The sequence below is a fragment of the Heterodontus francisci genome, chromosome 33 (assembly GCF_036365525.1).
Source record: "Heterodontus francisci isolate sHetFra1 chromosome 33, sHetFra1.hap1, whole genome shotgun sequence".
Lineage (NCBI taxonomy): Eukaryota > Metazoa > Chordata > Chondrichthyes > Heterodontiformes > Heterodontidae > Heterodontus > Heterodontus francisci.
Window position 1 is genome coordinate 38255461 of NC_090403.1, and position 16371 is coordinate 38271831.

The 16371-nt window shown below is 46.7% G+C and overlaps 1 protein-coding gene across 12 annotated transcripts in view; it reads left to right on the forward strand.

Annotated features, from left to right (window-relative positions):
• The window catches only part of hdac5 (histone deacetylase 5), a 384161-nt gene that overhangs the window by 195457 nt on the left and 172333 nt on the right, over nucleotides 1–16371 (forward strand). For 10 of the 12 annotated variants that reach the window (XR_010969069.1, XR_010969070.1, XM_068013317.1 and 7 more), the window contains 4 exons: nucleotides 5913–6034; nucleotides 10956–11087; nucleotides 12627–12701; nucleotides 15044–15156. Coding sequence is in view for 10 of the 12 variants with exons in the window: in XM_068013317.1 (XP_067869418.1) it covers nucleotides 5913–6034; nucleotides 10956–11087; nucleotides 12627–12701; nucleotides 15044–15156 (442 nt within the window). In the remaining 2 variants the exon portion in view is untranslated. The remainder of the gene's footprint in view (nucleotides 1–5912; nucleotides 6035–10955; nucleotides 11088–12626; nucleotides 12702–15043; nucleotides 15157–16371) is intronic. The other 2 variants (XM_068013321.1, XM_068013318.1) reach the window with 1 other exon arrangement.

Sequence of the window (16371 nt, forward strand, 5' to 3'; positions counted from 1 at the left end):
CCCCCCCTCTCTCTCTCTCCCTCCCTGCCCCCCCTCTCTCTCCCTCCCTGCCCCCCCCTCTCTCTCTCTCCCTGCCCCCCCCCTCTCTCCCTCCCTGCCCCCCCCTCTCTCCCTCCCTGCCCCCCCCTCTCTCCCTCCCTGCCCCCCCCTCTCTCCCTCCCTGCCCCCCCCTCTCTCCCTCCCTGCCCCCCCCCTCTCTCCCTCCCTGCCCCCCCCCCTCTCTCCCTCCCTGCCCCCCCTCTCTCTCCCTCCCTCCCTGCCCCCCCTCTCTCTCCCTCCCTCCCTGCCCCCCCTCTCTCTCCCTCCCTCCCTGCCCCCCCTCTCTCTCCCTCCCTCCCTGCCCCCTCTCTCTCCCTCCCTCCCTCCCCCCCCTCTCTCCCTCCCTGCCCCCCCTCTCTCCCTCCCTGCCCCCCCTCTCTCCCTCCCTGCCCCCCCTCTCTCCCTCCCTGCCCCCCCTCTCTCCCTCCCTGCCCCCCCTCTCTCCCTCCCTGCCCCCCCTCTCTCCCTCCCTGCCCCCCCTCCCTCTTTCCCTCCCCCTCCCTCTTTCCCTCCCCCCTCCCTCTTTCCCCTCCCCCCTCCCTCTTTCCCTCCCCCCTCCCTCTTTCCCTCCCCCTCCCTCTTTCCCTCCCCCCTCCCTCTTTCCCTCCCCCTCCCTCTTTCCCTCCCCCCTCCCTCTTTCCCTCCCCCCTCCCTCTTTCCCTCCCCCTCCCTTCTCTCTCCCTCCCTCCCCCTTCTCTCTCCCTCCCTCCCCCTTCTCTCTCCCCCCCCTCCTCTCTCCCCCCCCTCCCCTTCTCTCTCCCCCCCTCCTTCCTCCCTCCCTCCCTCCCCCTTCCCTCCCTCCCCCCTTTCTCCTTCCGCTCCTCTCTCTCTCCCTCCCCCTTCTCTCTCTCTCCCTCCCCCTTCTCTCTCTCTCCCTCTTCCCCCCCCCTCTTCCCCCCCCCCTCTTCCCCCCCCCCCTCTTCCCCCCCCCGCCTCTTCCCCCCCCCCTCTTCCCCCCCCCGCCTCTTCCCCCCCCCGCCTCTTCCCTCTTCCCCCCCCCTCTTCACCCCCCTCTTCCCCCCCCCTCCCCCCCTCTTTCTCCCCCCCCCTTCCCCCCCCCCTTTCCCCCCCCCCCTTTTCCCCCCCCCCTTCCCCCCCCCCTTCCCCCCCCCCTTTCCCCCCCCCCTTCCCCCCCCCCTTCCCCCCCCCCCCCTTTCCCCCCCCCCCTTCCCCCCTTTCCCCCCCCCTTTCCCCCCCCCTTCCCCCCCCCCTTCCCCCCCCCCCCCTTTCCCCCCCCCCTTTTCCCCCCTCCCTTTCCCCCCCCCTTTTCCCCCCCCCTTTTCCCCCCCCTTTTCCCCCCCCCTTTCCCCCCCCCTTTCCCCCCCCCTTTCCCCCCCCCTTTCCCCCCCCCTTTCCCCCCCCCCTTTCCCCCCCCCCTTTCCCCCCCCCCTTTCCCCCCCCCCTTTCCCCCCCCCCTTTCCCCCCCCCCTTTCCCCCCCCCTTTCCCCCCTCCCTTTCCCCCCTCCCTTTCCCCCCCCCCTTTCCCCCCCCCCTTTCCCCCCCCCCTTTCCCCCCCCCCTTTCCCCCCCCCCCTTTCCCCCCCCCCTTTCCCCCCCCCCTTCCCCCCCCCCCTTTCCCCCCCCCCTTCCCCCCCCCTTCCCCCCCCCCCTTCCCCCCCCCCTTTCCCCCCCCCTTTCCCCCCCCCCCTTCCCCCCCCCCTTTCTCCCCCCCCTCTTTCCCCCCCCCTCTTTCCCCCCCCCTCTTTCCCCCCCCCTCTTTCCCCCCCCCTCTTTCCCCCCCCCTCTTTCCCCCCCCCTCTTTCCCCCCCCTCTTTCCCCCCCCCTCTTTCCCCCCCCCTCTTTCCCCCCCCCCTCTTTCCCCCCCCCTCTTTCCCCCCCCCTCTTTCCCCCCCCCTCTTTCCCCCCCCCCTCTTTCCACCCCCCCCCTCTTTCCACCCCCCCTCTTTCCACCCCCCCTCTTTCCACCCCCCCTCTTTCCACCCCCCTCTTTCCACCCCCCTCTTTCCACCCCCCTCTTTCCACCCCCCTCTTTCCACCCCCCCTCTTTCCACCCCCCTCTTTCCACCCCCCCTCTTTCCACCCCCCTCTTTCCACCCCCTCTCTTTCCACCCCCCTCTTTCCACCCCTCTCTTTCCACCCCCCTCTTTCCACCCCTCTCTTTCCACCCCCCTCTCCCTCTCTTTCCACCCCCCTCTCCCTCTCTTTCCACCCCCCTCTCCCTCTCTTTCCACCCCCCTCTCCCTCTCTTTCCACCCCCCTCTCCCTCTCTTTCCACCCCCCTCTCCCTCTCTTTCCACCCCCCTCTCCCTCTCTTTCCACCCCCCTCTCCCTCTCTTTCCACCCCCCTCTCCCTCTCTTTCCACCCCCCTCTCCCTCTCTTTCCACCCCCCTCTCCCTCTCTTTCCACCCCCCTCTCCCTCTCTTTCCACCCCCCTCTCCCTCTCTTTCCACCCCCCTCTCCCTCTCTTTCCACCCCCCTCTCCCTCTCTTTCCACCCCCCTCTCCCTCTCTTTCCACCCCCCTCTCCCTCTCTTTCCACCCCCCTCTCCCTCTCTTTCCACCCCCCTCTCCCTCTCTTTCCACCCCCCTCTCCCTCTCTTTCCACCCCCCTCTCCCTCTCTTTCCACCCCCCTCTCCCTCTCTTTCCACCCCCCTCTCCCTCTCTTTCCACCCCCCTCTCCCTCTCTTTCCACCCCCCTCTCCCTCTCTTTCCACCCCCCTCTCCCTCTCTTTCCACCCCCCTCTCCCTCTCTTTCCACCCCCCTCTCCCTCTCTTTCCACCCCCCTCTCCCTCTCTTTCCACCCCCCTCTCCCTCTCTTTCCACCCCCCTCTCCCTCTCTTTCCACCCCCCTCTCCCTCTCTTTCCACCCCCCTCTCCCTCTCTTTCCACCCCCCTCTCCCTCTCTTTCCACCCCCCCTCTCCCTCTCTTTCCACCCCCCTCTCCCTCTCTTTCCACCCCCCTCTCCCTCTCTTTCCACCCCCCTCTCCCTCTCTTTCCACCCCCCTCTCCCTCTCTTTCCACCCCCCTCTCCCTCTCTTTCCACCCCCCTCTCCCTCTCTTTCCACCCCCCTCTCCCTCTCTTTCCACCCCCCTCTCCCTCTCTTTCCACCCCCCTCTCCCTCTCTTTCCACCCCCCTCTCCCTCTCTTTCCACCCCCCTCTCCCTCTCTTTCCACCCCCCTCTCCCTCTCTTTCCACCCCCCTCTCCCTCTCTTTCCACCCCCCTCTCCCTCTTTCGAATTCAAATTAGAGTAGATTGGGATATAAGTTTAAAACTTTTTGTATCTATCTATGACTTTGCAGCTTGTTCAGGTAATGAATCACAGGCTGAATGAAAAGACAAGGTGCTCAGCTGTAATGATTTCAGGAAAACTTAAAAAATCTGAAATATGCTTAGCAGTCAATTTGTCGTAATATGGAACACATCACAAAATACATTGATCTGATCTACATTAACATCTTTCTCCTTCAATGCTATCTTTGTTTAACTTTTGTTACGATAGATCTGCTTGCCAAAAAAAAGTCCCTGGGCTGAATTTTCACCATGGAGGCAGGAAACAGGAGCCAGGTTTGCCTTTGGGTCAGAAACCCGCCTCCGGGGCGAAACTGATTAAAGCTAAGATTTTCACATGGGTGAGCCCTTAATTGGCTTGGAGATGAGTTTCCTCTCCAACTAAGGGTGGCGGGTGGTCTTTCTAAGTGGGGGGTGGTGGGTGGCACGCGCGCAATCAGAGGCCTTCCAGCTTCAGAGAAGCACCTGTCTGCAGTACAAGGTAAGTAACTGGCAGGGCGCCTCAACAAGAAGATGCCCTTTCAAGTACTTTTTAAAAACTATAATAAACAGGTGAGGAGGAGGTGAGGGGCATCCCTTTCCAGGGCGGCCTTTGGCGGTATCCCCCTTCAGGCTGGTAGGGAGGGCCTGTAGGCCTACCAGGAGTGCTGGCATTCCAGCCTGCCACTGGGTGCCTGCCTCCAGGTAGTTGTTCTGAACCGAACACATCAGAAAACTGGAGGCCGACTGGAAAATCCCGATGGACCTTTTAAACTTAGCATAAACAAGGCTCTTAATGAGCCTAATTGCCTGCCCGCCTTGTGGGGGTGGGTGGCCTGCCCAGGTCCCGAACACGTCTCCCCCAAAATGGCCAGCACCAGGAATGGCGCCCTGCAACGGACACACAGGCTGGCGCCAATATTTCCGGGGCCCTCCCACCTCCATCCCCACTTAATGTTCAGACCGGCAGGCTGTAGCATGCCTGCTCAGTAAATGAGATGCTGTTCCTCGAGCTTGCGTTGATGTTCACTGGAACACTTGCAGCAAGCCCAGGACAGATATGTGGGCATGAGAGCAGGGGGGGGTGTTGAAATGGCAAGCAACCGGAAGCTTGAACCGAAACTCTGAAGAAGGGTCACTGACCTGAAACGTTAACTCTGCTTCTCTCTCCACAGATGCTGCCAGATCCGCTGAGTATTTGTAGCATTGCTTGTTTTTATTTCAGATTTCCAGCATCTGCAGTATTTTGCTTTTATTTTAGTAGAATACATGTCAGTTGAAGTTGCAATTCAACTGTGTCATGCTCTGATCAGACCACACCTTTAGTCGTGTGTCCAATTTAATCACTGAGACACAAGGGAAGATGTTCAAGTGTTTTAGGCAGTGCAGGGAAGAGCCACAAGGCTGATGCCTCGTCTTAAGAGATCTGAGGCTGAGAAGAGTTTCCGACCACACTTCCATGCCAATGCTAAGACCACCAATTTCCACCTCCATAACATTGCCCAACTCTGCTCCTGCCTCATTTCATCTGCTGCTGAAACCCTCATCCATGCATTTCTTACCTCTGGACTTGACTATTCCAGCAAACTCATGACCTCCCTCCCGCATTCTACTCTCAGTAAACTTGTCATCCAAAACTCTGCTGCCTACTCGCACTCAGTCCTGTTCACCCATTACGCCTGTGCTCGCTGACCTCCTGGTTAAGCAGTGTCTCGTTTTTAAAATTCTCATCCGTTTTCAAATCCTTCCGTAGCCTTACCCCTCCCTATCTCAATAATCTCCTGCTCAACCCTCTGAGATACAGTCTTCAATTAATTTTGGCCTCTTGAGCATTACCGAATTTAATTGCTCCACTATTAGTGGCCCTGCCTTCAGCTGCCTAGGCGCTAAGCTCCAGAATTCCCTCCCTAAACTCTCCACCTCTCTACCTTACTTTCCTCCTTTAAAGTGCTCCTTAAAAACTTTGACCAAACATTTATCCATCTGCCCTTACATGGCTCAGTCAAATTTTGCTTTATAATGCTCCTGTGAAGTGGCTTGGAATGTTTTATTACTTTAAAGGTGCTATATAAATATAGGTTGTTTTTCTTTTCATCATGAGGAATATATGGAGAAACTTGGGCTTTTCATCCATGAGAGGAGATTTCTAAGAGGTGATCTTATTAAGCAGTATATCAGATAGTAAACAGCGTAGAAAAGATGTATCTGAAAAATTACTTCAAATTAAATTGCGAGATTAAGTTAAGGGGCCATAGGCTCAGACTAATATTGAGAAGTTCTTCATGCAGTGAGTGAGTAATCAACACATTGAATGAAATTCTGGATACAGAGTAGTGGAGGCAAAAACCCTGGAATCTTTTAGGAACTAATTAGATGCTCCAATGAGAGAATTTAGAGTAATTCTGGATGGATAAACTAAAATGGACTAAATGACTTACCCATCTGTAATCATCTTTTGAGTTTAGATCTATTGTAATAAATTGGTGAAATTCATTCATGGATTAAATTTGCTTTTAAATGGAATGTGCTCATATCAGGATTGCTCTTAAGTACATTAGCCTCTATCTATTTCTATATATGCAGTGAATGCACTGTTCTAAGTACAGCTGTATTAACGTGCTTTTCTCTTGATTCTACCAGGGGAGCCCACCATGCATCACTGGACCAGAGCTCCCCACCCCAGAGTACAACTCCTCCCACCTACAAAGTCCCACAGCTGGGATCATATGATGGAAAAGATGATTTTCCTCTCCGAAAAACTGGTGAGTAGTCAGCATATCATGATATTTATTTTTAAACCACTTGTAACAGCTGAAAAGTAAATGCCCAGCTTAATAGAGCCATGGGGTATGATGTTGAAACTCATGTCAAGTCTGAGCCAGTTACAAACTATAAACATTTTTTCAGTCCATTTTGGGATTCAATTATTTAATACCTATACCTAGATACAAGTAAATAAATTATTTGGTTTTATAGATTAGTTTAATGATTTTTCTCCTGTATATGCAGGTATTAAACAATGCCAAATAGTTGGGGAAGATATAATTTATAATTAGCGGCGATATACAACAGAGGTCACATGTTGAATACATAGATACCCACACGAAGGACTCGTGTTTGAACTTGCATATTGCCACCATTGTCAAGTGAAATTACTGAAATGTTATTTCCCTATTTTTTACTGATAACTGAGGATTTTTTTTTTAATCAACACTACAACAGTCACTTCTGTGACTGTTCCAGGAGGATTGTTGTGTCTTGTCATGTAACTTGTATCTCAATATCTTGCATTCTGTGACAATATTAAACTGGTAGTCTGATCATTTTCACTCTGGAAAATGTAATCAATTCCATCTCAATTTAATCCTTGTGTATAATAACCAAATACTGTTCCTCGGTTAAAATTCATTGGTAATAAAGGTTGCAGGCAAAAGGGATATTTTAGTGGTTACATTATATAGATTGGAAGGTGATGTGTTATTATTTCACTTAGTTTATTCTTGGTAAGGGAGAGAAAAACACTGTCTCCTTTAAAGCATCAGAAATGTTGATATTTTAATAGTTAACCACATAAATCAACAAAAGCAGAGTTGCTTCCATATATGTAGTCAATCCTTTCAAATGGGTTGGATTCAACTGACAATATCTCCTTGGCCGAGACAAGGTAGCCAACCATTCTATTCACATTGATTCATTGGGTATTCCAGCTGCCATCTGAAGATATATTTGCTGAAACTTCAGATAACATGTAAATAAGGGCAAAAATTACTGACTTTCCACACACAGCATGTAATCAGAATATTAACAGTCCTACTATCTTGGATTGATCTTATGTCAGGACCAATCAGATGAAAGACAATTTTCTGAGAGCCTAATCACTGTTACTGGTCCTGACAATTTACTGATTAAGCGGTAACAGTTAACAGAAGGAACATTGGGCCCAGGTTTATTCTACTTATCCTACTGCTGTTTATACTGGTATGCAGTGTAATTTGTGCCAAATATTGATATGTGAGGTGGATGGGGAATTATTTATTTTTGTTTAAGCAGCAGCAACAGGAAACTGGCATGATTGAGAGAGCATGTCAGACACTACTGGGGAGGTCAGCAAAGTCAGACAACATTTTTTAAATATAAACTTCTTCAATGCTGACTTTTTTATTGCTTGTTCTAAGAATATGGGGAATACTGACAAGTGTTGTGTTGCCCAATCCTGGTTAGACCGACAGCATTGAGAGTCAGCTCCTTAGTGTGGGACTGGAGTCGCATGTAAATCAGATGAGGTAAGGGTTTTGGACCCTTCCCTGATGTACATTAGTACAGCAGTTGGGTTTTCATGGTATTTTTTCTGATGCTGGTTCATAAATTGCCAGATTTATTTGGATTTAATTTCACGCTTGCCCTGGTAGGGGGGTCAAGGAAAACTCCATAATACTTGTGCCTCACCACATCTCTATGATGTAACTCCAGCCTACTTCCCTTCACAGACAACAGCCCCATTATCTCCCCCACTCCCTCCACGGACCCCAAATTGACTGTAGAACCATAGTGGTTCTTAAAATGCTCGTTCAATTTGGTCTATATGTGTTTGCCAGTTTGGTTTAAACCAGGATCCTTATGAAGTATGACAGGCCGACTAACGTTTTTGTGTGGTTATCAAAAATTGAGCAGATGGAGGCGGGGATGGAGTTGAACTTGCTTTCTCCCGGTCCTACTGAATACTCAAACACCCAGGCTGGATTTTGTGCAGGAGGCGGGGGTCCCAGCAGCCAGCAAAAAAGTCTTGGGGAACCCAGCCCCTGTACTTGTTGAGGCCTCCGGAGCGATCCTGCTGTCTTTGGCCGTCAAAGTTAAAGGAGGCAGGATCCCCATCCCTTTGAACACTTAATAGGATGGGGATCCTGCCCCGAAGAGGTGGCAGCTAATCACAGGGCGGTGGCCACTGCCGGTACTGCAGAGGCCTCGGATCCTGGCCCAGCATCGGAACCTTGGACCCGAGAAAGGTGAGGCGAGGTCACCGGGGCCGGTCTGGAAGGCCCCAGCAAGGGGAGGTTGGGGGTCGGGCGTTCGGTCTGGGTGGGGGGTCGGGGTGGTGGCGGTGCGGGTTGGGGTACTCCTTGGGCCACTAATTGCCCACAAAGGAGGGATCCTCCCCCCAAGCCCACAGGGAGAGCGCCTAATTTTCCAAGGCATCCTCCCCACGCAGCAGAGGCCCCCCTCACCACTGATAAGATCCTATTGGCAACAGGAAGAGGCCCTTAATTGGCCATCAATCAACCAATTAAGGGCCTCAATTGACCTCTGGGCAAGAAGGCCAATGTCGCCCTATCCGGCGCCAGGGAAGATCGGGTCCAGTTAAGTTTCTTTTAAGTGATGAGAGATGGTTAGACTCCATTGTTGGAGATGGTCATTGCCTGACATTGTGCATTGTAAATGTTACTTGCCACTTATCAGCCCAAGCCTGAATGTTGTCCAGGTCTTCTTGTATGCGGTACAGACTGCTTCAGTGTCTGAGGACTTGTCAGTGAAAGTGAACACGGTGCAATAATCAGCGAATATCCCCACTTCTGAGCTTTATGATGGAGGGAAGGTCATTGATGAAGCTGCCAAAGATGGTTGCCTTGAGGAGCTCCTGCAGCAATGTCCTGGGGCTAAGTTGATGGGCCTTGAACAACCACAACTGTCTCCTTTGGTGCTAGGTATGACTCTAGCCAGTAGAGAGTTGTCCCCCTGATTCCCATTGACTTTAATCTTTTTGTTGCCCCTTGGTGCCTCATTTGGTCAAATGCTGCCTTGATGTCAAGGGCAGTCACCCTCATCTTCCCACTGGAATTCAGTTCTTTTGTCCATTTTCGCCATAAGGAGATCTGGAACCGTGGTCTTGGCAGAACTCAAACTAAGCATCAGCGATCAGTAAGTGCCGCTTGATAGCACTGTCAACGACCCCTTCCATCACTTTGCTGACCATTGAGAGTAGACTACTGGGGCAGTAGTTGGCTTGATAGGATTTGTCCTGCCTTTTGTGGACAGTTGGGTAGATGTCAGTGTTGTAGCTGTACTGTAACAGGTTGGATAGAGGTGCAACTAGTTCTGGAGCACAAGACTTCTGCACCACAACTGGGATGTTGTTTCGGTCCATAGCCTTTGCTGTACCCAGTGCAGTCGCTTCTTGATATCACGTGAAGTGGAATCAAATTGGCTGAACACTGATATTCTGTGATCGGGGCAACCTCAGGCTAAGGCTGAGGTGATCATCCACTTGGCACTTCTAGCCATTTGTACTTGCTGTTACCATGTGGTGAGTTTGTTATTCTGAACTCGCCATTCAGGAGCAGTGGGGAAATGAAAATAAGGAAGATGAGAAAAATAATCACTTAAGCTGGAGAGAACATGTTAACCAAAACTGCTTTTGCATACCTTAACAGTCTTCTTCAGAGCAATATTCACAAAGTTTAGGAGTTGAATTGAGGAATGATGCATGGCATGCGGAGAGCTGGAAAAGATGATTGAAAAAGGGAATGGAAAGTAGTAAGAGAGTTGAATCTAATACATTTGTTTAGACAAAGGATGAATTAAAGTAAATGAGTTAGAATCATAGAAATTGATGGCACAGTAAGAGGTCATTCAGCCCATCATGCCCTTGTGAGCTGGAATAGAGCTATCCAGCATATTCCCACTTTCCAGCTCTTGGTCCATAGCCTTGTAGGTTAAGGCACTTCAAGTGCATATCGATGTGGTTTTTAAATGCAATGAGTTGAGCATTTATTTTCTCAGTCAGGTGGAAGTCATAATTTGTGAACATGTGCAGTAATAAAAGTGGTACAATTATTTACTCAGTGCAATTCATAATTTTGTGTTTCATAAAACATAAAATTTATTATCTGTTGCTAAATGTCCCAATCCATATGTGCTTAGAGCTGTAAAATGTATATTTCTTATTTAATCAAGCTCATAAATGAATAATGCTTTGAGAATATTATTTTGACTGCACTATGTAAAATCCTTCAAGTATTTAAATTGCTTTTTATATATTTGTGGCGATGCTTTATAATTAAAAGGAGCGGAAAGGCTTCTTGATGTAAACAAGGGTGCAGTTCTAAATTTCACAACTTCGTTAATTTACTGCTGAGAAACCCATGACACTGACACTGGAGAATAGATTTTTCCCATGTGCACTGTTGTTTTGTGTGAGGTTTTGTGTTTGTTTTCAGTATTGCATCAGTGTGAATAACATGGTATTCGTGAAAATGACACGTCATTACTCCCAAATTTGTGTTTTTGAATATTGGATCAAATCTGATAGTGGGTAAAATTAATTTTAGGTTTGTTACAGTTTTGCAATTAATGTCAGTGAATGAATATTGGTTGATTCACAGGCTTAGCTTTTTATGGGACTATGCAGCAGGTTTGGCCATACTCTAGAAGTAATCAATTAGTCGTTAACTATATTTGTATAAATTTGTATTGACCAGCAACTAAAAGTGCCAGCAAGAGCTTATAACTCATGACAAAAGCATGTTTTTGGGACTGTAATCTGGTGTCATTCCATTAAAGATAATTCAGCATCCTTCATCCTTTTGTTATCCTAATGAATGTTACGTTCTTAGTGCTTACTTTTCAAGGCAAACAAAATAATTTTACCAAATCTAAGTTTTAATCTTTTTCTTCAAATAATATACACAGCTTCCGAACCTAATTTGAAGGTACGTTCCAGATTAAAACAGAAAGTGGCCGAGAGGAGAAGCAGCCCATTATTGAGGAGGAAAGATGGCACAATAATTAGCACATTCAAGAAGAGAGCTATAGAAATCACAGGTAAGTTTGCAGAATCGAACACTGTGCTGTGCATCATTTATAATCTGAAACTAAAATAAACATGAACTAGTAGTGATTTTTGGCTTCTGTGTATTCAATTTGCTGCTCACATTACTGTTTTTTAAACTTGACCAATTTTTCCCTTCCATCTTAAAATATTAACTGCCTCCTGGGGCATAGTTCCACAGGTGCAAATTGCTCTTCAGTGCCTCACCCGAGAAGGCACAATTCACATATGGGTCCTGCAAGTGAATGCCGTCGGGCTAGTTTACTGCCGAGGAATCAAAGATAAAACCAATTCTGTCCTTATTTGATGTCTATAGAAGCATATTTCTAGAAGTCACTGGATAGCAATCGGGAGTCTTATCCCACCCTCATCCAAGGATAGCAAGACCAAATCTGAGATATTTCTTGTCTATATGGCTCAGCTACTTACTGGATAAGCTTGCTGAGGCTTAAGGCAGCATCACATAACTATTTCCTGCAGTTCCATACAAACTATGGAGAGTCAATTCTTTAAATAGTATTGAACAACAAATGTTTTAATACTGTGGAAGGTACACGTGCTTTGTGAAGCTCCAAAAACTATTACATGCATCCATTTTATTGGAACAAATAAATAAAGTAATAAATTGAAATCTGGATAAGCCTATGTTATGGGGTGTATAATCTGATATTTAGTACTTTAAAATGCTGCTCAGTGCTTTCATTGGTGTATTGTGCTGTACCTATACATAAATAAAGCTCAGATTTTAATCTTATTTTTAGATTTCATTCCATTTTTGATGTAGTTATATAACACCACCTGAATACAATTGGGCCGTGTAAGCCAGTTCTAACTAGTTAACGAGTGCAAGTTTCAGAATGGTAGTTTGCTAATACTAAATTCTTCAGTGTCACTCTGTTGCAGAATTACTCACATCTATAGGTGCAGATTCATAAGGGTACAGGAACCACACAAATGGTGGAAACGTAACTTGCAAGCTGGTGAAATTTAAAGGGATGCATACAGTTAAAGAAAAGTGGCAAAGTCGGATATAGTTTTTTTGCAGCCTTTGGGAAAACTAAGAAGGTATCAAAACCCATTGGCAATCTTTGCCAAGCTGGAGGCAGAGAATGCAAAAGAATGATGGGGAACAATGCAGAAGAAGGAAACCCAATGCATAAGCATGAGTCTCCAGGTTCCTTGATGGAGCAGTCCAGCACTCGAACCCATGTTTGGTCACTGAATGGAAGTAGTGTTGTGTGAGTTGATTTTGAGGAGGGTTGCCCTCTTTGTCACTCCATCACACTGTCCCCTTAGGTCAGCATTGCAACATCCCTTCAAGGAGGTGATGCAGGACTAAAACCATAGGTGGCTTGTTGTTGGCTGCGCCAGTCTTATAATGTATGTTAGGAGTACTTGCAGCAGATGTCACTCCTCTGCTGACCCAGATTCAGTAAAGACATTTCCCCATGGTCATTACCAGGTAGATATGGCAATGTTTGCAGATGTTGTTGGCATCGTTCTGGCTGAAGCTATTGAGTTTTTGCTGGCAGATGGCACCCCTTTTCATCCTGGATCACTGGAAACACGACATACCATGGTTGAGATGTTTCATCAATGGATTGAAGGTTAGTCAGGCATTTACATTTCAAACCTGTGCCATCAGGGCTGCTATCACAGCCTCCAATAGGAACAGAGCCTCCAGGGCACTGATCGTCTGCCAGCATGGTATGCATGCACCTTTGCCTGCAGATGCAGGTACCAGCAGATGGGCACAGAGCATGTCCAGGCAGCATGGCCTGACTCATGTCCATCCATTGGCCTTCCTCCTGTTCCTTCAAAAATCTGTGGTCGGGATTTCGCAAAGGGTGACCCATAGATATAACTTAATAGAGCTACAAAAACAAAAAGAGCAGGAGAGTAATTACCACAAAAGCTCACTATAGTCTACGGAGGCAGGACAAAGTTTTTTAAAAAGCTGAGTAAATCAGTGCAGAAATAGCTGTAACTTTGCTGAGTCAATCTTCTTGGAGGTTTTAAATTTGAATTAAATTTTAAATCATCTTGGGGTTTTTAAATTTGAATTAAGTTTTAAGTGTCAGCCGTGGTTCAGTTGGTAGCACACTCGCCTCTGAGTCACAAGGTTCTGGGTTCAAATCCGTACTGAGAGAGTGCTGCACTATTGGAGGTGCCATCTTTTGGATGGGCGTTAAACCAAGGCCCCATCTGCCTACTTGGCTGGATGTAAAAGATCCGGTGGCGCTATTTTGAAGAAGAACAGGGGAGTTATCCCTAGTGTCCGGACCAATATTTATCCCTCAAGCAACACCACAAAAACAGATTATCTGGTCATTATTGCCTTGCTGTTTGTGGGAGTTTGCTGTGGGCAAATTAGCTGCCACGTTTCCTACATCGCAACAGTGACTACACTTCAAAAGTACTTCATTGGCTGTGAAGTGCTTTAAGATGTCCAGTGGTCATGAAAAGCGCTCTATAAATACAGATCTTTTCTTTTTTCTACGTGCAGCTCAGTGCCTAGCAACTATGGATGCCCATTATAAAGGGATGTTGTTATAATCAGATCTGTACTGGTGTCAGGATGGAAAATTCGGGAGGCAATGTGACATTACTTCCACATCATTTAAATATTATGAAGCTGCCATCACCCAGCCCAAAACCCATTGGAAACTTGAGCAGCACGTAAAATGATCAGATTCATAGAGACTAATCTTTGTCCAATTTTACGATCCATTGTGCCCCATCAGCATGTGTTTCTGAGGTAAAGCTAATACTATGATCAGCCCTTGTTTAGAATATTATATGCTAAGTAGCAATAGTCTACATTGTTAACTAAAAGCAAACTTTAGTTGAAGGGCTTTGACATCATATAGGGGGAAGGTCCAAGTGCTTACCCTCTTTGCAGAAGAAAATACCAGCAATAGCCAAAGGTCTTTGACTTTTATTTTTAAAACATGAATTTTAGTGGTGACATGGGGATCCTTGAGCAAGGCTCACTCCTCACTAGGCTGCTCGAGTAATGTCAATCATGAGAAGCATCCCTGTTGTTTCTGGAGCAGTGCAATTGCAAGCATTGCAGGTGCAACTTCAAACTAAACAGACAGTCGCTGCCAAGCTGCCTGACCTTAAGAAACTATGCTATAAATGGGAAATCTGCATGTTCAGCCTGTAATATGGTTCCCCAGCTTGGGCAGCTTTGGAGTAGTAATCAAAATAATTTGAAACTTCACCAGCCAAGTTGTATTGGAGCCATTCAGGATTCAGAGATGCTTCCCATAATCAGTGTGAACAGAGTAGCCTCAGAATGAGGAAATTCCTACTCAAAGACTATTGTAGTGGCAATAAAATTCATATGTTTTAAATGGCTCCAGAAAAAAATCCTTTAAAACTGTTCTTTTCCTATAAAAATGACATGTAAGTTGAGCTTCCCCACCAGAATGTTGTTTCATCCATAAGGGGTTTTCAGCCAGGTTCTTGGTTTGGAATAGCCTGCCCTGAAAATTCTGCTGCTTTAAATTGTTGACTGTCCAGGAAAATTCACCTTGTGAAAGAAGCTATATCTGTTGCAGTTCCACTTTTTATTGTAATTCTTATTTTAGATTTTAAAAATAGTTATGGCATCTGTAATGGTTGTAAAAAAGAAGTCATCACATTGTATATGGGGTTTTCTGCCTCTGCTTGCCAGCCAGTGATTTTTACACCCATTAATATAAATGGTTGGAAAATTGCTAGATGGCAAATGCAGAAGTGGAAAAACCTGGCCAATGAATCAGTCAAGGTATCGCACCTCCTTAAATTGAAAAATGGCAAACTCTCCCTTGAATTAATGACTAAGTATTGCTTGTTTTGGTAGTGGGTGATTAATCTGTGCTTTTTGGTCTTGTGCTTTTAGCTAGAGTATGATGAAGCTGCTATTTCCTTGATGCTAGTTTCTTTGTTTTGATTATTTCAGTTTCCTCAGTCTGTAACAGTGCTCCTGGGTCTGGCCCTAGCTCTCCGAACAGTTCAAACAATATTCCTGCAGAGAACGGAACAACCGGTTCTGTACCCAATATTCATGCTGAGGTAATAGCTTGTACCTACCATTAAATCTTGAGACCAGTTATTTCCAAACATGTCATAACTAGCCTTTTTTTAAGCTGTTGCTGTAAAATCTACAGGCATTAAGTTTGAGTATTAGCTTTGTAAATAGTCACATAACTTAAGTTCTGCCATTATAAGTGCTCCAATTGGAAAGAATTTGTCATGAGCCTGCTCTCAGGATTGTAAGTTTAGAGAGCTATAGAGTCACATTAAGATTCATTGAAGTCTTTAAGTTAATAGTGAAAAATATTATGGATTGTACTGCAACAAGTTTCAGATTTTATTTAGACTGATATTACTAATTGTATTATTTAAAAGTATATATTTATTATAGGTATTCAGTTTCTTCTGTTCCTTGCAAATATTCCGAGTCTGTGAGCAGTTGTTTTAAAAACAAAACACTCCATTCTGCCTCACCAATGTACTTTAACCCAGGCACAGAAGACCATTGCCAATTGCACCAGTATAATTTTTCAGTTTGCAGCAAGCTGTATGCTTTGGGATAGTGTCCAGTAGAAACTAGGTTGAGAATGACCAAACTCAATTTACAGAGGTCGTCTATCAGTCTGGGCTGAATTTTGCATTGTGCTAACCCACTTCCCAGAGGCAGATATTTAATGTTTATGTGACATATCGCTGTTCCTCTTCAGTTTGATTTAGTCATATTGATCGCACAAATTTTTGATATTTACTGAAAATGTTAAATTCTTCATTTTTGCTTTTTTTGTTTAATTTGCCATGGATTATAATTATTTAAGTGTTACATGAGTAATTCTGTGTATCTTACTTGAATACTGTATAACTTTGGATCAAAATTAAGTGTTTTTTCAGTGCTGCTGTCTCCTAAAAAGAGCCCTAATGCACCAATATATATTTTCTGGAGTTGAGATTGTTTTATTAGATGTGATATTTTACTTGATGTTTTGGCAATTGTATTCAGTGGCAAATTAGATCACAGTCAGATAAACCTATTTTGTCTGCCTCCAGCTTACCACCTTTACCTGTTATACTGAACTGTTACGATGTTGAGCTCAATTATTTTTGGACAGTTTACAAATAATTTAACCTTGAAACTACTGCAGCGAGCAAACATTTAGAAAATGAAGGAAGCTTTCTGAAATGTCAGGCATGCCATCATGCATTCTGACTAAAGATGACTCACTCTTGATATCAAGAATAATGATTTTGTGTCATGGC